The 22,740-nt window shown below is 38.8% G+C and overlaps 1 protein-coding gene across 4 annotated transcripts in view; it reads left to right on the plus strand.

Annotated features, from left to right (window-relative positions):
• The first annotated feature begins 15,089 nt into the window (after positions 1-15,089).
• Positions 15,090-22,740, plus strand: part of RBMS2 (RNA binding motif single stranded interacting protein 2) — a 66,327-nt gene continuing 58,676 nt past the window's right edge. For 2 of the 4 annotated variants that reach the window (XM_060657258.3, XM_060657257.3), the window contains exons 1-2: positions 15,090-15,461; positions 15,562-15,637. Coding sequence is in view for 1 of the 4 variants with exons in the window: in XM_060657256.3 (XP_060513239.1) it covers positions 16,556-16,621 (66 nt within the window). In the remaining 3 variants the exon portion in view is untranslated. Of the gene's footprint in view, positions 15,462-15,561; positions 15,638-16,322; positions 16,622-22,740 lie in introns of those variants that run through there. The other 2 variants (XM_078449776.2, XM_060657256.3) reach the window with 2 other exon arrangements.

Below are 22,740 nucleotides of genomic sequence, written 5' to 3' on the forward strand. Positions count from 1 at the left end.
AATGATTAATATAATTGCTGTTTTGTGAGAATTACTAAATACAGAAATTGGAAAAAAAGTAATATGTACATATTTCTGTGATAGTTATTGACAGTACTGGCACTTGATTTGAAATTTTTCTTTTTTTTTTTCATGTTTATTTTTGGGAAAGAGAGAACATGTGCACTCAAGTGGGGGACTTGCAGGGAGAGGGAAACAATCCCTATGCTGCCCCACCGGGTGGGGCTTGAACACACCCACTGTGAGCTCCTTTCCTGAGCTTAGTCAGTCGTGATCAAGAGTCAGACACTTAACCAACTGAGCCACTCAGTGCCCCTAAATTTTTTATTAAGTGTTTTGTGCAATTCTCATTCACATATTTATAGTAGAATTAAAATGATTTAAAACTAGGGAAGTGTGTAGGATCACAATGTTTAACAGAATTATTTTTATAATTTTATTTTAAAAGTTTATTTATTTTGAGAGAGAGAGTGGGAGGGAGGAGCAGAGAGAAGCGCTAATAGAAAATTGGCTCAGGTCATGATCTCACAGTTGGTGAGTTCCATCCCCTAGTCAGGCTCTGCACTGCCAGCATGGAGCTGGACGTTTAAGTTTACTTACTTATTTTGAAAGAGAGAAAGCGTGAGTGGGGTTGGGGCAGAGAGAGGAGAGAGAGGGAGGGGAGAGCGAGCGAGCGAGAGAGAGAATCCTAAGTAGGCTCCACACTGTCAGCACAGAGCCTGACGCCTGACGTAGGGCTCGAACTTACCAACTGTGAGATCATGACCTGAGCCGAAATCAAGAGTCAGATGCTTAATGAACTGAGCCACTGAGGCACCCCAGAATTTCTTTTATTGAGCGTAGAAGCTCAAGCAGGGGAAAAACACAGGTCATAAAAGTGACCAATTAAAATTCATTGCTAGGACTATTTTCTTTTGCATATTTATTTATTCATCTGAATTTTGGTTCAAAATTCAGAAGGTACAGGGGCGCCTGGCTGGCTCAGTCAGTGAAGCATGTGACTCTTGATCTCAGGGTTATGGGTTTGAGCTCCACATTGGGTGTAGAGATTACTTAAAAATAAAATCTTAAAAAAAATAAAAACCCACATGGGGCACCTGGGCGGCTCAGTCGGTTAAGCGTCTGACTTCAGCTCAGGTCATGATCTCACAGTTCATGGTTTGAGCCCTGCATCGGGCTGTGTACTGACAGCTCAGAGTCTGGAGCCTGCTGTGTGTGTGTGTGTGTGTGTGTGTGTGTGTGTGTGTGTGTGTGTGTGTGTGTGTGTGTGTGTGTGTGTGTGTCTTTGCCCCTCCCCCACTCATGCTCTGTCTTTCTGTCTCTCAAGAATGAATAAACGTCAAAAAAAATTTTTTTGTGGGGCGCCTGGGTGGCTCAGTCGGTTAAGCGGCCAACTTTGGCTCAGGTCATGATCTCACCGTCCGTGAGTTCGAGCCCCGCGTCAGGCTCTGTGCTGACAGCTCAGAGCCTGGAGCCTGTTTCAGATTCTGTGTCTCCCTCTCTCTGACCCTCCCCTGTTCATGCTCTGTCTCTCTCTGTCTCAAAAATAAATAAACGTCAAAAAAAATTTTTTTTTAATTAAAAAAAATTAAAAAAAATTTTTTTTAACCCACAAAATTTAGAGGGTACAAAAGGGCATATAGTGTAGTCACCCTCTTGTCTGTTCCTAGCTACCTACTTTATCCAGAAGCAAGCATTGTTATCAGTTGTCTGTATATCTTTCCTGTATATATTTTATCCAAATGTAAGCAATTATATATTTTTCTCTTTTACACAAATGGTACCATACTATAAGCACTATTTTGTATTTTTCCTCTAAGAATTTTTTTTACTCTAGGGGCGCCTGGGTGGCTCAGTTGGTTGAGTGTCTGACTCTTGATCTCAGCTCAGGTCTTGATCTCAGGGTTGCAAGTTCAAGCCCTGCATTGCTGGGTGTGAAGCCTACTTAAAAAAAAAAAAAAAAAAAAAAAAAAAATTAAAAAAATTTTTTTACTATACATCTTGGAGAACCTTCCAAATCACTATTTAATGTTCTTCCTTTTATGGCTATGTAGTAGTTGATTGTCTGGTTTTATTGTTATTTTAAATGTCCCCCATTGGTGAGTATTTGTATTATTTTACATTTTTTTTGTTATTATTAGAGTGACCATATTTCCTGGTTTGCTTGGTGCAGTCTCACCTGTGCCAGTTGTCCTAACTTAAATATTAATAGTGCCTTCTTTCTTTTATAAAAGTGTCCCAATTTGGACAATATGTTTTATGGTTACCCTAGCTATTACATTGCTGCAGGGAATAATATTAAAAATCTTGTCATTTTGTAGGTTTACAAATATAACTGTAGGATAAATTCCTAGAATTAGAATTGCTGAGTCAAAAAGTATATACATTTGTAATTTTGATAGATGTTGCCAAATTGTTTCTTTATCATTCATACCATTTTAGTCTCCAGTAGCATAGGAGAGCAGTAGGAGAGCACTTGTTTTCTGCCATCATCTCAGGTGATTATCACTTTTTTAAATGTTTGCCATTACAATAAGCATAAAATAATTTCTTTTTTAAATTAATTAATTTCTTTATTTTGTAATTTATTTCCAAGTTGGTTAGCATATAGTGCAACAATGATTTCAGGAGTAGCTTCCTGAATGCCCCTTACCCATTTAGGCTATCCCCCCTCAACAACCCCTCCAGCAACTTTGTTTGTTCTCTATATGTAAGAGTCTCTTATGTTTTGTCCCCCTCCCTGTTTTTGTATTATTTTTGCTTCCCTTCCCTTATGTTCATCTGTCTTGTATCGTAAATTCCTCAAGTGAAGTCGTATGATATTTGTCTTTCTCTGACTAACTGTGCTTAACATAATACCCTTTCAGTGCCATCTACGTAGTTGCAAATGGCAAGATTTCATTCTTTTTGATTGCCAAGTAAGTATAAAATAATTTCTGAGTGTTTGCTTTTATTTTACCTTTTTTTTAAAGGTTTTTTTTAGTTTTGAGAGAGAGAGAGCTGGGAGAGGGGGAGAGAGAATCTTTTTTTTTTTTTTTTTTTAGATTATTTTATGTTATTTTGTAGAGAGAAAAGAATATTAAGTAGGCTCTGTGCTCAGCACAGAGCCCATTACAAGTCTTGATCCCATGACCCTGGGATCGTGACCTGAACTGAAACCAAGAGTTGGACACTCAACTGACTGAGCCACCCAGGTGCCCCTATAGGAGCTCTTCATATATTTTGGAAATTAGCTTTCTATGAAATGAGTTACATACATTTCCTCCCCCCCTTCCTGGTTTATCACTTGACTTTTGGTTTTCCTTTTGTGGTTTTTGCCAGGTAGGAATTTTTTATCTTTATATAGTCAGATTTTTTAATTTGTATTTTCTTTTGAGAGAGACAGAGTATGGGCAGGGGAGAGGGACAGAGTGGGGGAAATGTGAGAGAGAGAGAGAGAGAGAGAGAGAAAGAATCTCAAGCAGGCTTCATGCTCAGTGTGGAGCCCGATGCCTGGCTTGATCCCATGACCCTGGGATCATGATCTGAGCCAAAATCAGGAGTCTGACACTCAACCGACTGAGCCACCCAGTCGCCCCTAGATTACTTAATAAAATCTTAAAAAGAACCCAATCTAGACAGAGTTTACTGGGGGATAGCTGGCTGCCTCATTTGGTGGAGCATGTGACTCTTGATCTCAGGGTTGAGTTCAAGCCCCACATTGGGTATACAGATTATTTAAAAATTTAAAAAAGGGGAGGGAGCACCAAGGTGGCTCAGTCAGTTAAGTGTCCAGCTCTTGATTTCAGCTCAGGTCATGATACCAGGGATTGAGTTCTGTTTTGGGGCTCCATGCTGGGTATGGAGCCTGCTTGGGATTCTGTCTCTCAAAAAAAAAAAAAAAAGTTGTTCAATAAGATCGTTAGATAAAAGATCAGTATCCAAAATTTAGTACTGTTCCTATACTGAAGTAATAATTATGGCTATTTATTTACTTATATTTTTTAATGTTTATTTTTAAGACAGAAAGGGTGTGTGTGGGAGGGGAAGAAGGAGAGGGGGACAGAGGATCTGAAGCAGGCTCTGTGCTGACAACAGGGAGCCCAACCTGGGGCTTGAACCCATGAACTGTGAGATCATGACCTGAGCCGAAGTCAGTCGCCTAACTGACTGAACCACCCAGGCGCCCCTATGCCTATTCTTTAGAAGCTACATTTATGATAGCATTACAAACTGAAAAGTACATGTGAATAAATGTAGGATGTACAAGAATATTATAGAGAATTTTTTTAAGTTTATTTATGTAGAGAGAGAGTGAGCATTTGGGAGGGGCAGAGAGAGAGAGAATCCCAAGCAGGCTCTGCACTGTCAGTGTAGAGCCCTACATAGGGGTTAAATTCATGAACCATGAGATCATGACCTGAGCCGAAATCTAGAGGTGGTCACTTAACTGACTGAGGCACTCAGGCACCCTAAGAAATTATTAAATGGAAAGGCATGTCACATATTGCAAACTCTAGTCTGGCTCCCATGATCCTTGCCTCTGATATTCCTGCCTTTAAGTTCCTCCTCTTGAGTATAAATGGGACCTGTGACTTCCAGCTCACAAATAGAATATGGCAGAGATAAACTGCCTTACTGGCTTTCAAGAAGCAAGCAGTCATGTTATGAGCTGTCCTCAGGGGAAGGCCACATGGCAAGGAACTGAAGGCAGCTCCCAGCGAACACTCAGCAAGAAACTTAGGCCTTCAGTCCAACAGCCTGCAAGGAACTGAATGCTTCCAAAAATCAAGTCAGAGAAGTTGATCCTTCCAAACGTGTGCCTCATGTTAGAGCTGAGCCTTGGACAACACTTTGATTGCAGCCTAGCTAAGCCATGGGCAGACATCTGACCTATAGAAACTGTGAGATAATAAAAATATGTTGTTTTGTACCCCTAAATTGGCAGTAATACTATTATACAGCAATAGATAATTAATACACCATGTTCAGTGGAGGAAAACTCCAGAGTAATTGATAAATTCAATACAGTTCCAGTCAAAATCTCAACAGGATTTTGCATAGAATTTATAAGAAATCTAAAAATTATTTTTAAATCTAAAATTTTTATGAAAGATAAAACAGTTTTTATAAAACTGTGTGGCAGGGGCACCTGGGTGGCTCAGTCCGGCTCAGGTCATGATATCATGGTTCGTGAGATCCAGTGCACACATTCTCTAGCTTGCGTGTGCACGCTCTCTCTCTCTAAACAAACAAACAAACAAACAACTGTGTGGTAAAGATGTGATTTACTTTTTAAGAAACCACCAATCCATTTTTCCAAGTGGCTGTACCATTTTACTTTTCCACCAGCAATGTATGAGGGTTCTAGTTTCTCTACATTCTCACCAATATTTGCGTGCGTGCACGCTCTCTCTCTGTCTCTCTAATTATTATAACCATTCTAGTAGGTATCTCTTTGTGGTTTTAATTTGCATTTCCCTAATGCCTAATAATTCTCAGCACCTTTTCATGTGCTTATTAGTCATGGATGTGGAGTGTCTCTTCAAGTGTTTTGCCCATTTTTTAATTAGGTTTTTGTCTTATTGTTGAGTTATAAGAACTCTTTATATGTTCTAGATACAGGTCTTTTATCAGGTATATCATTTGTAATGTCTTCTTATGGCCAGTGACCTGTTTTTTCATTTTCTTTTTTTTTTTTTAATGTTTATTTATTTTTGAGACAGAGACAGAACATGAATGGGGGAGGGTCAGAGAGAGAGGGAGACACAGAATCTGAAGCAGGCTCCAGGCTCTGAGCTGTCAGCACAGAGCCCGACATGGGGCTCGAAGTCACAGACCGTGAGATCATGACCTGGGACAAAGTCGGACGCTTAACCAACTGAGCCACCCAGGTGCCCCTGTTTTTTCATTTTCTTGATGGTATCTTGTGAAAGTAAAAAGTTTTAAATTTTAATGAAATCCATTTTATCATGTTTTTCTTTTATGGCTCATGCTTTTGGTGTTGTGTCTAAGAGCTCTGCTAGCCCAGAGTCATGAAGATTTTCTCCTATGTTTTCTTGTAGAAGACTATGATTTTAGTTTTTACACTTAATTCTGTGACCCATTTTGAGTTAGCTTTTGTGTATGGTATGAGCTTAGGGGTCTAAGTTTTTGTTATTTGGTGTTTTTTGCATGCAGATATCCAATTATCCCAGCACTGTTGATGGAAAAATTCTTTCCTCATTGAATTGTTTTGATTCCTTTGTTGAAAATTAATTGACCATAAATATAAGGGTTTCTTTCTGGTCTCAGTTCTATTCTATTGACCTACATTCCTCTTTTTACAGCAATACCACGTTATCTTGTTTGCTTTAGCTTTTAGTAAGCTTTTAAATCAGTTAGTATAAATCTTTCAACTTTTTTCTTTTTTCCAACTTTTTTCTTTTTCAAAATTGTTTTGGTTCTCCTAGGTCCTTTGTATTTCCATCAGCTTGTCAACTTCTACAGAGAAACCTGCTAAGATTTTGATAGGAATTGTCCTGAAACTATATACATATCAATTTGGGGAAAATCACTATTTTAAGAGTTACTTCTTTAATATCTCTCAGTGATGTTTTATAATTTTCAGTGTATAAATCTTACATTTGCTGTGTTAAATTTATTTCTAAATATTTAATTCCTTTTGATGCTATTATGAATGGAATTATTTTCTTAATTTCATTTCGATCTGTTTATTGCTAGTGTATAGATATACAGTTGATTTTTGTATATTGATCTTGTAGCCTATGACCTTGCTGGATTAATTTATTCTAATAGTTTTATTGTGAGTTGCTTGGGATTTTCTACATAGACAGTTATGTTGTTTATGAATAAAGATGATTTTATTTCTTCCTTTCTAATCTGGATGTCTGTAAGCTATTTGGTTTTGTTGTTGCTTGATTTCTTTTTCTTAGCACATTGTCTAGAAGTTCTAGCATAATGTACAGAAATTATGAGTAGACACCCTTGCCTTGATCTTGCGGGGAATGCATTCAGTCTTTCAGCAGTAAGCATTATGTTAGCTGTAGGGTTTTTGTAACTGTTCCTTATCTGTCAATTAAAGCAATTCCCTTCTATTGAGAGGTTTTGTCATGAGTAGATAGTAGCTTTTGTTAGTTGCTTGTTCTGCATCTACTGAGATGATCTGTGCTTTTTCTCCTATATTAATATGCTATATCATGTTACTTGATTTTTGGATGTTTAACCAGCCTTCATTCCTGGAATAAATAGCAGTTGGTCATGATGTATAAACCCTTTTATAAATATGTTTGAGTTCAGTTTACTAATATTTTGTTAGGGCTTTTTACATCTTTATTCATAAAGGATATTTTATATTTGTATATAGTTTTTTTGTCTTAAATTTTTTTTTTAATGTTTGTTTATTTTTGAGAGACAGCACGCAGGCAGGGAATGGGCAGAGAGAGAAGGAAACACAGAATCCAAAGTGGGCTCCAGGCTCTGAGCTGTAAGCACAGAGCCTGATGCAGGGCTTGAACCAATGAACTGTGAGATCATGACCTGAGCTGAAGTCGGACACTTAACCAAGTCACCTAGGTGCCCCAATTTTAGCATATTAAAAAAATCTTTATTCAGAAAAAGTAAAAAATAAATAATCTTTATTCAACTTTTAACCACCACCAGTGGGCACTAACATCGATTTTTTTTTTTTAATTTACTCATGTTAAAAGTATACTTTAATGATTTCTAGTACATTTACAAAGTTATGCAACCATCACAACAATCTAATTTTTTTTAGGTTTATTTTGAAAGAGAGAGCAAGTGGAAGAAGGGCAGAGAGAATTCCTGTCAGCACAGAGCCCAATTTGGGGCTGGCTCCCACGAACCCTGAGATCATGACTTGAGCGGAAATCCTAGAGGCAGATGCTCAACCTACTGAGCCATCCAGATGCCCCACAACAATCCAATTTTTTTTTAAGTAATTTCAGTGCCAGATGGGCTCGAACTGATGACTCAGAGTTGCATGCATGCTCTGTTGACTGAGCTAGCCAGGCACCCCTAATTTTAGCATATTTTCATATTCAACATATTTTAGTAAGTTGATGATAGTGACTCTAACATATAAAGAAAGAAATTTGCCATTAGCCATCTAAAATTCAGTGAGTTGGCTCTGATTATCAGGCTGCAGGTTATTAGATTTGTAGTAAAGAATAAGATGGATTTGTTAAGACAACTACCATGTTAAAATATTCAATTTGAAAAAATTCAGTTTGAAGAAAAATGGTGGATTTGTGATATTCAACATAGTGTCATCTAAATATCACGTATGGGTGAAAAAATACATCTTGTACTTGTAAGCATGTAAGATGCTTTATAATTGACAAAAGTACTTTTACAATCATTATCTGATTTGTCATAATAATCCCTGAGAGATACTGTGCCCATTTTGTAGAAGGGAAAACTGATGTTTTAAAAGATTAAGATTTCGAAGTGCTTAGCTGACTCAGAACATGCAACTTTTGATCTTGGGGTTGTAAGTTTGAGCCCCATGTTGGGTGTAGAGATTACTTAAAAATCTTTAAAATTTTTGAGCTTTTCCAGTTTAACACAGAAAGGGGTAGAGCTGGCTTTAAATTTCAAACTTCTGGTCTAAATGTGTACAAATTCCATGCTTTGTTTTCCTGGTATTTGCTAAAGGTTGCATGACCTATATCACCCAGGAGGCGGCAGTGTTATCTTAATAGTCATTGAGAATGCATTTTCCCATTGGAAGTAACTTAAAAGGAAGTGAAAATTGTGTTCTTTCAGTTAATTCTTTCTTCTTTTTTAAGTTTATTTATTTATTTTGAGAGAGAGAGAAAGCATGAGTGGGGGGGGGGGGTGCGGAGAGAGAGAATCCCAAGCAGACTCCACATTGTCATCATGGGGCCCATGCAGGGATTGAACCTACAAACTGTGAGTTCATAACAGACACTTAACCGACTGAGCCATTTAGGCGCCCCTCTTTCAGCTAATTTTTGAGCATAAATTATGTTTGGTGTTAAAAAAGTTAAGTTGGTGCCTCTACTGAGGAGCTCACAATCTGGGTGCAAGAAATGGGAGAGTCAAGCAGAATTAAAAGCCTACTGAGGGGCACCTGGGTGGCTCAGTCAGTTGAGCATACGATTCTTAATTTCAGCCCAGGTCATTATCCCAGGATTGTGGGATTAAGCCAGCCCTGTGTCTGTGTTCCCACGGGCACACACACTCCCCGCCCCCCCTTAAAGAAAAAAAAAAGCCTACTGCAATTTTGTACATAATGCTATAGGAATACAAACTTATAGTGGACCTTTTGGTGTAGTGTCTTTTTTTTGTCGGTTTGTTTTTAGTTTTTGAGAGACACGGGGGGAGGGGCAGAGAGAGCCAGAGACCCAGAGTCCGAAGCAGGCTCCAGGCTCTGTTAGCACAGAGCCTGACTCGGGGCTCAAACCTATGAACCTGTGAGATCATGACTGTAGCTGAAGTCAGACTACCCAGTAGTGCCATTAGTGAATCATAGGGTGGTTCTATTTTTAACTTGAAAAATTTTTTTTTTGTTTAATTTATTTTTTTAATGTTTATTTAAAAAAAATTTTTTTAATGTTTATTTTTGAGCGATTCAGAGTGCTAGCAGGGGAGGGGCAGAGAGAGAGGGAGACAGAATCTGAAGCAGGCTCCAGGCTCTGAGCTGTCAGCACAGCTGAGCCCCATGTGGGGCTCGAATTCACAAACTGTGAGATCATGACCTCAGCTGAAGTGGGATGCTTAACCGCAACTGAGCCAGGTGCCCTTATTTTTTTAAGGTTTATTTATTTTATTTTATTTTATTTAAAAAAATTTTTTTTAACGTTTATTTATTTTTGAGACAGAGAGAGACAGAGCATGAATGGGGGAGGGTCAGAGAGAGGGAGACACAGAATCCGAAACAGGCTCCAGGCTCTGAGCTGTCAGCACACAGCCCGATGCGGGGCTAGAACTCATGGACCACGAGATCATGACCTGAGCTGAAGTCGGCCGCTTAACTGACTGAGACACCCAGACGCCCCTTAAGGTTTATTTTTGAGAGAGAGAGAGTGAGAGAGAGAGAAAATGGGAGCAAGGCAGAGAGAGTGGGGAGACATAGAATCCCAAGCAGGCTCCAGGATCTGAGCTGTTGGCACAGAGCCTGATGTAGGGCTCAAACCCATGAACCTGTGAGATCATGGCCTGAGCCAAAGTGGGACACTTAACTGACTGAGCCACCCAGACACCCCTGTTTTTAACTTTTTGAGGAAGCTCCATACTGTTCTCCACAGTGGCTACACCAGTTTGCATTTCCAGCAGTGCATGAGGGTTCTTATTTCTCCACATCCTCATCAACACTTGTCATTTCTTGAGTTTTTTATTTTTTTAACAGATGTGATATCTCAGTGTGATTTTGATTGGCATTTCCCTGATAATGAATGATGTGGAGCATCTTTTCATGTGTCTATATACAGTTGTAGTTTTATATAAATCTTCTTGTTTCCATTATAAATTTATTTCTAGAAATATTATCTAGTGTTCAGTTTAATAGGCCAAAATATTGTTTATTACTGCTACGTGAGTAGTAGCTTTATCAGAGCTGGTTTGAGGAGAATAACTGAACTTTCACCTCTGGAATCCTAGGATTATTCCTTTATTACTTCTAACCTCAAAATACATATTTATCAGAATTTTCATTTTTATTTTTTATTTTTTTAATTTTTTTTAACGTTTATTTATTTTCCAGACCGAGAGAGACACAGCATGAACGGGGGAGGGGCAGAGAGAGAGGGAAACACAGAATCGGAAGCAGGCTCCAGGCTCTGAGCCATCAGCCCAGAGTCCGACGCGGGGCTCGAACCCGCGGACCGCGAGATCGTGACCTGAGCCGAGGTCGGACGCTTAACTGACTGAGCCACCCAGGCGCCCCTCATTTTTATTTTTCTAATTAAAAAACTATTTTAAAGTAGCCTCCATGCCCACGTGGGGCCTGAACTCTCAATGCTGAGATCAAGAGTCTCCACAGACTGAGCAAGCCAGGGGCCCCTATGAGAATTTTTAATTTTATAGGCAAATTAGATTGGTATGGAAAGAAGTTTGAATTGAGAGGCAGAAAGTCTGGATTCTGGTGTCAGTTATGCCATTATTTGACTGTCATGACCTTTGCAAGTGAGTTTACCTCTTTAGGTTTGTTTTCTCATCTGAAAATGAGAGAGGACAAAGGAAAGGAACTATCAAGTTAATTGGTATTCTCTTTATCATCTCCACAGTCTCACAGTTTTCGCAATGTTAGGTTTAACTGTATGAAATTGCCAGTGTTCAGCTATTTGAAGACATTCATATTTGACCTCAAGAGACAACCATTTTTTCAACCTAGTTGTTAAATTCAGTTGTGGTCCCTATTGGGATCATCTGAGTTATTTATTTTAGGAATAGTTGAGACCAAGTAAAATTAATGTGTCAGGTGTGAAGGAAATATACATTTAAAGAATATAATATTACCATATAATCTATATGGTCCATTTTGGGTGTGTATAGAATCCAGTCTAGTCTGTTCTTTCTACATTGTGCTAATTTTCTGGCCTAGTGATTCTAGGTGATTTGATTCCTGCATTTCTTTAGTGTTTGGCAGGGGAAAAGTCTACTTGAAAATTTTGGTAGGATATTCCTTACAGTAATTTTTGGCCACAAGTATCTGTTGCTATAGGAGAGGAGCACATATTATAAGTGCTGATATCCAGCATGTGAGTTAAATAATTCTTCAGAGTTGTCTTTTTCCCTGTTTTCCAATAAATTGAGTCAAGGAGTTAAGCCAGCTTTCCCCAATTTCTGATTTTAAGCCAACTTTGTCATTCCATCCTACATCAGAAGCAGGTGGGGCTAAAATTTCTTTGTTGTTTGCTGCCAATCCTTAAGTTTTCCTGCTTAAGGAAGCTGATATGTTAAATAAACTCTTTTTCACTGTTTCCTAAGGCATTATCTCATCTTTTTACCATGAAATAACTTTTTGGTATATTTCCATTACCTATTCTTTGGACACAAAAATTAATAAAAGGGAGGAAAGATAATCCACAAGAGAATATTAATAGCTGGGTGGAGGTGGGGGTGGGGAGCATCCTCAGCCCTAATATACTTTGTTTAGTTTTCCAAACCTAATTTAGAATTTCACTAGCAAACTGCCCTGTCTCCCTGCTTTCATATGCATGTGCTACTTCAGCCTGGCTCCCTTTGAATGTCTATCTAGGGCTAGCGCATCTGCAGGTAATACATTCTTTTGAGTTCTCCACCCTGATGTGGAAGGGCTGATAGTTGCATGCAGACATCTTTCAACATAAAAATCAGAGTTGATCTAGCCCCAGCCCCTTTACTTGAGACACTTATTTAAAAGTGTTGGTTTTTTTGAGAAATTAAAAAAAAAAACAGTCTATCTTGAGTCAGAGGTGCAAATGTCTCTTTCCAAGAGGTTTCCAGTAACTCCTCTATTTTACTTTTTCCCCTCAAAACAACTCTTGAGTGCTGGGCCCATAAGAACCAAGAATTTGAGAGGCATTGACTAGATCTGGAAACATGTTGCCAATATAATAGGCAAAGCAGTTGGGGGTGGGCATCAAAATAGACACAATGGAAAAAATAGGATTCTTCCTCCTCTCATATGCCTTCTGAATCTCACCATTGAACTCTGTTATATTCTCTGTCACTTCTACAAAACTCCATAACCTCCTTTAAAAATATACTTACCAGAGGGGCGCTTGGGTGGCTCAGTCAGTTAAGCATCTGACTTTGGCTCAGGTCATGATCTCACGGTTCATAAGTCAAGCCCTGAATCGGGCTCTATGCTGACAACTTGGAGCCTGGAGCCTGCTTCAGATTTTGTGTCTCCCTTTCTCTCTGCCCCTCCCCTGCTCGCCCTCTGTCTCTCTCTCAAAAATAAATAAAAGCAAACAATAAAAAATTTTTTAAAAATGTACTTAGAATAAAGGATGTAGTTTGCAGTCTTATTGGTGCTCTTTGACATAATTAGCCTTAAGCATCAGTTCACAAACCTAGGACATTTTACTTCTATGGCCTTGAACTTCTTAGACTACAAAAATCTAAAGTCTATTTTTTTAATGTTTTTTAAAAAAGTTTATTTATTTTGAGAGAGAGTGTGTGCACATGCAAGCGGGGGACAGACAAGGAGAGAGAGAGACTCTCAAGCATTCTCTGTGCTACCAGTGCAGAGCTGGACACAGGGCTCAAACCCACGAACCATGAGATCATGACCTGAGCTGAGACTAGGATTTGGTTGGTTAACCAACTGAGCCACCCAGGCGCCCTTTAATTGTGGAGTTTGTTCTGCCAGTCTTCAAGTCAATTTCTGGGGTATTTAGGATGATAATGATAGTTATCTAGTTGTATTCACGACACAAGCCTAGGGTCCTCCTGCTCTGCCTCTATCTTCCAACCTCCTCCTGATACTGCTCCTTTTAGAGGAGAGAAATGGTATTAAATCTTAGGGTGCATGAAAATTTTATTTTTCCTTTTTTTTTTTTCTAGATCTGTTTCTATTTCTTGGAGTAGTAGGACTCTAGAGAAGTGGAGGCTGGGGTGTCTTAAATCTAATGAGCTTTGTTTCTGTATTATTTCCTTTTTTCTAGAGATAAGAAATGTTTCACTAATTTCCGGGAGATCAGAGTTAAGAAAATAATTTTTTTAATGTTTATTTATTTTGAGAGAGAGAGAGCATGAGCGGGGGAAGGACAGAGAGAGGGAGAGAGAGAATCCCAAGCAAGCTGCACAATGCCAGCACAGAGCCTGATGCAGGACTCGATGCCATGAACTGTGAGATCATGACCTGAGCCAAAATTAAGAGTTGGACACTTAACCAACAGAGCCACCCAGGTGCTCAAGAAAAGAATTTCTGAATGATCAGATTATCTGCTTATAGAAGGTAGGGAAATAAATGGATGGGTGATTCCTGAATTTCATATCTAGTATTTCTAGTTATAGTTTAGCCTGCCTAGTCCTAGTATAATCTTTTGAATGTAATCAAGATACTGGTTTTTGGAAATACTCACTTCAGATCATTAAATCTGGGTTATACAATATCCAGAGGGATACATGCTGGAGATAATAGAGCAATTAATTATAACAGAGCTAATATCTATTGAGTGTTTACCAAGTGCCAGGGACCTTTCTAAGGGGCTTATTATGTATTGCCTTATTTCATTTCATGACAATTTTAGGAAGTAGATACTATTTACCCTATTTTACAAATGAGAAAAATCCAGACGTGGGTTATTTTCAGTGTCATTCATTTTGTAAGTGACAGGACTGAGCTAAAATTTAGATTTGATTCCAGAGGCTAATGAAGTAGGTATTATTTCCATTTTGCAAATGAGTGAATTAGAGATGTTAAGTACCCTGGCATAAAGTCACATAAGTAGTAACTACAAAAGTGTCAGCATTTGAACTCATGTCTGCCTCTCTCTAAAACTCATAGTTTTAACTATTTTAAATTCTAAAATACCATTGAGTGTTAAAGGATGCAGTAGGAAAACAAAACACATTGAGCATGTTAGAATTTTTTTTAATGTTTATTTATTTTGAGAGAAAGCTCACGTGCATGTGTGTGAGCTGGGGAGGGGCAGAGAGAGAGGGAGAGAGAATCCCAAGCAGGCAGCAGGCTCTCAACATGGAGCCAGATGTAGGGCTTGTTGCAGGGCTCAAACCCACAAACTCTGACATCATGACCTAAGCTGAAATCAAGCCAGGCACTTAACTGAGCAACCCAGGACCCCGGAGAATGTTAGAATTAAAAAAAAAAATAAATTAGGTTGACTGGCATTATAAATCAGGCCTTAGAGATTAAGGTTTTTGTGCCACATTGTTAGGGTAAGGGAGAAGAAATCAACTAAGGGCCTAAATGGCATGGATAACTTGGCATATAATGAATGAAAATCTATGAGGGCAGAAAAGGGACTTAAAAAAATATGGTAGCGCTGAGAGATACCTTTTAGTAATTTATTTATTGCATTTGACTGCTGTTCTTCCAATCTCAGTTGCAGTTCCCACATTGAGGCTGCTCCCACCCTTCCTGTGTCCCTTGAGCTGAGCAGGCACTTCCTGTCCTATTGGAAATGAAAGTTAGAGTTTGGGGGTGGTATGTGATATGTGTGTATTTTTTCTGCAGAATGTTAGTACTGTGGGTCCCATTATCACAGCAAAAAGGTGACAGGAAAACTGGACTAGAGACTACTGGGACTTCATTTAAGAAAGGGTTTGGGCTTAATGTTTGTCGTGGCAAAGCCGACAAGGTTAATTTAAGAGAACATGTATGATGGCACAAGGTGACCTGAAGAAGAGATTTGAAGGCTTTGATTCTATATCCCTGTTCCATTTGGATTGGTAAGAATTACTGGGTGTCATTCTGGAATTTTTGGTTTCCTACAAGTTTCTTATTAAGGCTACTTCCACAGGACATTACTTTGAAACTGTTTGAGGTGAGTGTTGTCTCAACTGTGTTAGGTTCTTCTTCCCTGAGAACTTTGTATTTTTTTCTCTGTGAAGCTTATGTTTTTTTACGGTTATTTTTTCCTACAGCTCTACAGCTCAGAGACAACTTGAAGCAAACATCCCAACTCTGTGAACTTCAGTTTGGGCATAAATTCCAGATTTGGTGAGTAACTCTTAACTGTTTCAGCTTCATGGACCTTGAAGACTAGAAAATGGTGGGATAAAGAATCAAACAAGATAGCTTACAGTTGTTGAAGAAAGTGCTAAGTAGGCAATTTTATCTTCATAAAGCTGGGGGGAAAGCAAAGAAATCACTAGGCACCAAGTTTCGTGGCATAGTTAAGTTTGATAATTCCTTCTTAAGTGTGAAATCATGCCTGGGGGATTCTGATGGCTGGGGGAATCTGAAAAGGGGTGAGAAGCATCAGCCCATCAGCATGAGTCAAGAGGAATAGAACTATCCACAGATCTGAAACTAGTTATTTCCCCGCAGTCTGTCTCTGCTGTTTGCTGAGCTCTTCTGTTTGTTCTTTCTTCGTGTCTTAAGATCACTGTAAGTATAAAGTGTGGGAAAAGTCCTGAGCTCATCTCACATATTCTTTCTCAGTAGAGTTGTCTTCATGAGTTCTCTAAGGCAGTGTATCTCAGTGGCCCCTTTAAAATCAAACTTGAAAGCTTTTTCTAAATCTTGTAACTCTAAGGGGAAAAAAATCCTCAGTGTCTTTTCAGGAGAAACAGAACTTGTTCATATTGGAGAAGGGATGGAGTTGAAAGGGGTAGACCTAAGAACTTTTCTTTTGCTTTAACTACTAAGACTGTGGAAAAAAATAAATAAATAACATCTTGGGCATTAGGACCCAGTGGAAGTGCCTTATTCAGACTCTTGGTTAACTTCTCTCAGTGACGTAAACAAGCAGCCCCAGCTCTTTCTCTCCCGCCCCCCCATCTCTCTCCCTCTTGCTCCTTTTCTCCCCCTTTTTCCTCCCCCTCCCTTTTCCCTCTCATTTTCTCTTCCCCCCCTCTCTTCCCCCTCCTTTTCCCTCCCTCCTCTCTCTCTCAGCTCCCTTACATTAAAGAGAAAATGCTGCTATCAGTGACTTCCAGGCCTGGGATTTCGACTTTTGGCTATAACAAGAACAACAAGAAGGTAGGGAAAGTGCTTTTTTGGAATCCAGCTACTTCCTTTCCTGGGGATCCGGGAGTGCCCTTGGCTTTAACATTCTTCTTAAGAGGGGAACGGAATTCCTCTCTCTGCTCAGCGCTTCTCCCTTTTCCACCACTTCTTTCGGCATCTTTTCTCACCTGGTTTTGAAGTTCCAGCAATTTACAGTCCCTGTGTGTGAGGCCTGAGAAGCCAGGGGAATTAAAAACAAATCAAAGTTGCAAGTTTGTATCTTTGTGAAATGAAGTTAGTTTGACTTCCTGCTGATATACCCAGTCTCCACTGGGATAATAATGTCATCTCAAACCCTGGTCCTGTGCTCACTCTCTCCGAAGTTATTTTCATCTTTTTGAATAACTGTTTTTCCCCCTTTCGGGCAACCTTCCTTTCTACTCACTCAACCAGGTTTATCAGGTGGGGGAATTATAGTCAGGGAAATCACAACAGCTTCATCAAGAACAGGGTATACTCTAGACTGCCCCACCTAGCCATAGGGAAGGAGTGGTAAGAGAAGACATACTTTGGGATTAAGGCAGAAAGTTCTGTGATTCTTTGGTTTCTGCTGCTGAGCTGCTGCTTAGACCTCTGCTGATGGCCAGGCTCAGCAGGGATCCTTAGAGTTTTTGTGATTAACCCAGGGTTGCCAGAGAATTGTGTTGTGCTTGGGGACATGGGTAGTCTAATGAGAGGTGGACAGTTATGCCCACATTCACCAGGGAGTATCCTTGGCAGTTTCTTGGCATTTCAGGGCACACAGTGCTGATCAGGAGGAACTTCGTGCTGTAGGAGAAAGACCCTTTAGCCTCTTTCTTGGCATTGTAACTGTTCTTTGAAGAAAAAAGATGACTTAGATGTGTAGGGATCTTTTGCCCATCTGATGGAGTGTTAGAGGGTGTGGGAAAGATTCCTGCTGCTTTCTCCTATACCTAAAGATGCTACTATAGGTAACTTAAAGTGTCTGATCAAGGCAGTTGGTAAATGTTTAGACCCAAAACACTTAGAATCAGTTTATAATGGCATTCATTCTGGTTTATATCCTTAAGAAATATGGGTACTTATATGTTTGTTGGTTATCAGTAATAGACATACACTTATGAATATGCGATTTTTAAAAAAAGTTTTGGGGCGCTTGGGTGGCTCAATCAGTTAAGCGTCTGACTCTTGGTTTCCTCTCAGGTCATGATCTCATGGTTCATGAGTTCAATCCCTGTGTGGGGCTCAGCACTGACAGCAAGGAGCCTGCTTGGGATTCTCTCTCTCCCTCTCTTTCTGCCCGTCCCCTGCTCATGCTCTCTCTCTCTCTCAAAATAAATAAACTTAAAAAAAAAAAAAAGGAAAAAGTTTTATTTATTTAAGTAACTCTATACCCAACATGGGGCTTGAACCCATGACCCCAAGATCAAGAGTTGCACACTTTTACAACTGAGCCAGCCAGGTGCCCCATGAGTATATGATTTTGATAGAAGGATATTACATCTGTTTTTGTTCCTTTTAAAATTTATATAGTACTATATGAAACTTTCCTTCTTAATTTTTTTTCTCCAAGTCTCTCAGGTTACCCAGACCCATTAAAATAAAGTAAAATGAATTCTGGAAGTTAGTTTTTTTCCCTCTTAGGGGTTTCATGTATTTGATGCTGTCTAAATTAGCTCTCTTCACTCCCTTTCTGCCTTGTAGTATAGGAAATATTTAACCAGCTTCTAAATCTAGGGCAGCATAAGGGACAAAGAAGCATAATTATGGACTTGGATTCAAATTTCATGTCTCTTCTGATAACTTGTAAGGTTTGAGAAGCCATTGAGAAAACATGGTTAGGTACATGCTTATTAATGTATTTGTCAAGAATTCTTTTGGCTCATGGGGCACCTGGGTGACTCAGTTGAGCATCCAACTCTTGATTTTGGCTCAGGTCATTATTCCAGGGTTGTGGGATTGAGCCCCATGTCAGGGTCCATGCTGAACTTATTGCCTGCTTAGGATTCTGTCTCTCCCTCTGCCCCTGTATCCTGCTTACACATATGTGCGCTCTCTCTCTCTCTCTCTCATTTTCTCAAATTAAAAAAAAAAAGAATTCTTTGGGTTTTTATAGGTCTGTGTTATGATGACATCACTTTGTTAGCAATGTATATGACTCCTTGTGTAAGTACGTAGGTTGGTGAATATTGGGTATATTTAAAACATTACTATGTTGTTCTTTGTCTTTGTGTTGACATGTGTTCATTTCTCTTTTAGGAAGAATGTTTGGATGGATTTGTTCATGTAATTTGTAAATTTTTATAACCAAGGTCACATTTTTAAAATAACTTTTGTTTTTAGTAATAAATTTAAGACCTGCCCATTAAAAAAAAAATTAAGCATAAAGAGGCATATAAAATAAAAAGTTAAGTCTTCCCTTCATGTCTGGAAGTTCCTTACCCAAATCCCACCCCTCAAGGAAAATAACTGGTAACAATTTGGTATGTGTATCCTACCAGGCTTTTCTATGACAAGATAAAGTTTTAATTTTGACTTTGGCTTATTTGCCATTTCTATTAAGAGCTGTTTCTCAAGTAGATCAAGCCTGTATAATAAAGTTCTTGGACTTGTCCAAAATGTTTAAAAAACTGAAATAACAATAAAAATTTAAACTTTTGAAAAATACAAATTATAAATATCTGCTTTTATTGTCCATCATTATGTTATACAAAAATCTAGTATAATAGATTTGTAGAGATCTGCTTTCTTTAAGGGAATTTTTACATCATAATTTACTGTAGTCATCACTTCTAGTTTGTAGAGTAAGAGTAATTGCCAGTGAGCTCAGAAAAGCCATTTTTACCTAGTGTTGTGACTTGCTTGAAAGTGTATTAATTTTATTTACTTGACCTTAACAAGTAGGTTTGTTTTATTTTGAAACATATTCATGTACTTCATTTGTCAGGGACTTTGTTACCTGAGGAGTCTTTGACAGTAGTTTTCTTACTCTTTTTTGGTTATGGTAAAAAAGGAATACAGTCAAGGAATGTATAACTCCTAATAAAGGCAGATTCTTTCTCAAGATGTAGTGTTGAATATTCATTCTTTTCTCTAGAATTAAAATGGTCACAGAAGGTGGGAATGTGGATTTCAAAGACTGATTCTACAAAACAATGTAGTACATGTTTTAAAAACAGCTGTTTTAATGGCCTTCACTTACTCTTTGGTTCATTAAAACTTTTTTTTTTTTTAAATTGTTTTAAGGTAAAAAGATCAGAGTTCTAGGATCTCAACTCTTTTCTTCAGTGTTAGAAAGAGTAGCTCAGTAGAGAGGTTTTGAGTATAGGTGAGATTGAAAGAGGCAATGTTTGGAACTGAAGGAATCTCAGACTTGTAAAGGGCCTAACCACGCCTTCCCTGACATCATCTTCCTGGCATGTGTTATTATAATTTAACTCCTCAGAGCATCAACAACTATTTCCTGTGGAAAAAAAAAGAAAGGAGATTGTGTTTAACTTGGGATAACTTGCCTTCCCCAGCCTATTTTGCATAAATTTCTATTTCCTCTTGATCTTAACTTATTGAAGATCAGTAGGGGGGTGGTGCTGGAAGTAATGATGAGAGTAGAACTGACTGCTGGGCATTGTCAGATCTTCACTCTGAGAAGCATGAGTTACTTGAAATTTTTGTTTACTCAGGAGAGAAGCAATACTATAATTGTTTATGTATTTACAACAGGGAAAGATAATTGTGTGTTTACTACATATTCAGCTAGTTTCTATCAAATCAAACTTAGTAGAACTGAGGACTAAGAATGTTTAGGTCTAACATCTCTTGTCTGGGGGCGGCTATTGTGTTACTGGTAATAAAATGGACTCGGTTAGAGTTTAGTGGTAATGTCTCTCTGTTGATTCCACCTTTACGTTTTGAGCACTACTACACTGATTATCTTTTCTACTGTAATACGTATCCCACATGATCTCCTTGCCTCCTGTTTCTCCACCCTCTAAATAACTTTATACTTGCTGCTGATATAGTCTTCCAACATCCCAACGGTCTAGTGCTGAGCATTTCTTGTATAAAAACCTTTAATGGCTACATATTACCTGCCAAACAAAGTCCAAATCCGTAGCCCAATACTCACTATTTATCCAGCCTTTTCTTATCTTCCCCACCTACCCGCCTTGATTCCACTACCTTCACTCTGCCCCACCCAGTTGTTTTACTTGCAATTCTCTGGATATACCCTTTAGTTTACATTTTAATTCCATAAGAAAATATGCAGTAAGAAAATACAAGAAACAGGATGATAAAATATAGATGAGAATAAGAGGTCAGATGGAATTAAAATACATATGTGCAAACCATAGAGTTTTATCCTGGAAGATGAGGACTGAAGATGAGCCATTGATTTTGTCACTACAGAGGTGGTTGATAATTTTGATGAGCAGTTTCAGAGTGGGGAGCAAAAGCAAGGTTGGAGTGAGTTGATGATTGTAAAAGGTAATGTAGTGTAGATGGTGTGTATAGAGTAATCGTTTAAGAACTTTTTTTTTTTAAATTTTTTTTAATGTTTATTTATTTTTGAGACAGAGACAGAATGTGAGTGGGTTAGGGGCAGAGTCTAGAGAGGGAGACACAGAAGCAGGCTCCAGGCTCTGAGCTGTCAGCACAGAGCCCGACGTGGGGCTCGAACTCATGAGCTGTGAGATCATGACCTGAGCCGAAGTCGGACGCTCAACTGACTGAGCCACCCAGGCTCCCCAATCGTTTAAGAACTTTAAGATGGAGTCAGGGCGCTTGGGTGGCTCAGTCGGTTGAGCTTCCGACTTTGGCTCAGGTCATGATCTCGCGGTCTGTGAGTTCAAACTCCACGTCGGGCTCTGTGCTGACAGCTCAGAGCCTGGAGCCTGCTTCGGATTCTGTGTCTCCTTCTCTCTCTGCCCCTCCCCACTCATACTCTGTCTCTCTCTCTCTCTCTCTGTCAAAAATAGACATTAAAAAAAAAAAATTTAAGAACTTTAAGATGGAGAGCAGAACCCAATTAAGAAATGGGCAAGATATGAATAGGCATTTCTTCAAAGAAGATCTACAAATAACCATGAACAAGGTGTTCAGCATCATTAGCTATCAAGAAATGTAAATCAAAACCACAATGAGATACCACTTTGCACCCACTAGGGTGGTTGTAATCAAAATGACAGGTAATAACATGGAGTATTGGACTCTTCATACACTGCATGTGGGAATGTTAAATGGTGCAACTTCTTTGGGAAAGAGTTTGGTGGTTCCTTAAAAGGTTAAGCATACTCCTAGGTATATACTCAAGAAAAATTAAAACATGTCCACATAAAAACTGTACACCAGTGTTCATAGCAACATTGAAGGTAGAAGCAAGCCAGGTATCTACCAACTGATGAACAGATAAATAAATAAAATGTTGTATATATCCATACAGTACAATTTTTGGAATTTTATTCATCAGTGACAAGGAATAGGGTCCTGATACATTCTACAAAATGGATGAACCTTGAAAAATACTTTGCTAGGTGAAAGATGCCACTCACGAAAGCCCACATATTTTATGCTTCCATTTATATGAAATGTCCTGAATAGGCAAATCTATGGAGACAGAAGGTGGATTAATGGTTGCCTAGGTCTAGGGGGGGAGGGTGATGGTTGGGGGTAAATGGGGAGTGACGGGTATTGGGTTTCCTTTTGGGGTAATGGAAATGTTCTAAAATTGATCGTGGTAATGGTTGTGAAAGTGTGATCTAAATACCATTGAATTTATACTTTAAGTGGGCTAATTACATGGTGTATAAATTATATGTCAATAAAATCATTATTTTAAAAAGATAGGGAATAGAGAAATGAGATAAAGGCAGAAACAGGATGGGGGTGATATTGAGAGAATTTTCTTAGAGATGGGAGATATGGGAGCCAAAATGTAAAAAGAATCATGGCGAGGTACTTTATTCTTATTTTCTAAATATGTATGTGCCTATTTGTGTTCCTTCTTTGTGATCCTTTTATTTTTGTTGTGCCTCATGTATTCAGCCTCTGATCCTTTGTTGTTGTCCCTTCCTTTTGGAATGGCCTTTCTGTTCATTTGTTCACTCCACCCACATTCATTAAACTGCTCCAGT

The sequence above is a fragment of the Panthera onca genome, chromosome B4, assembly GCF_046562875.1.
Source record: "Panthera onca isolate mPanOnc1 chromosome B4, mPanOnc1 haplotype 2, whole genome shotgun sequence".
NCBI lineage: Eukaryota > Metazoa > Chordata > Mammalia > Carnivora > Felidae > Panthera > Panthera onca.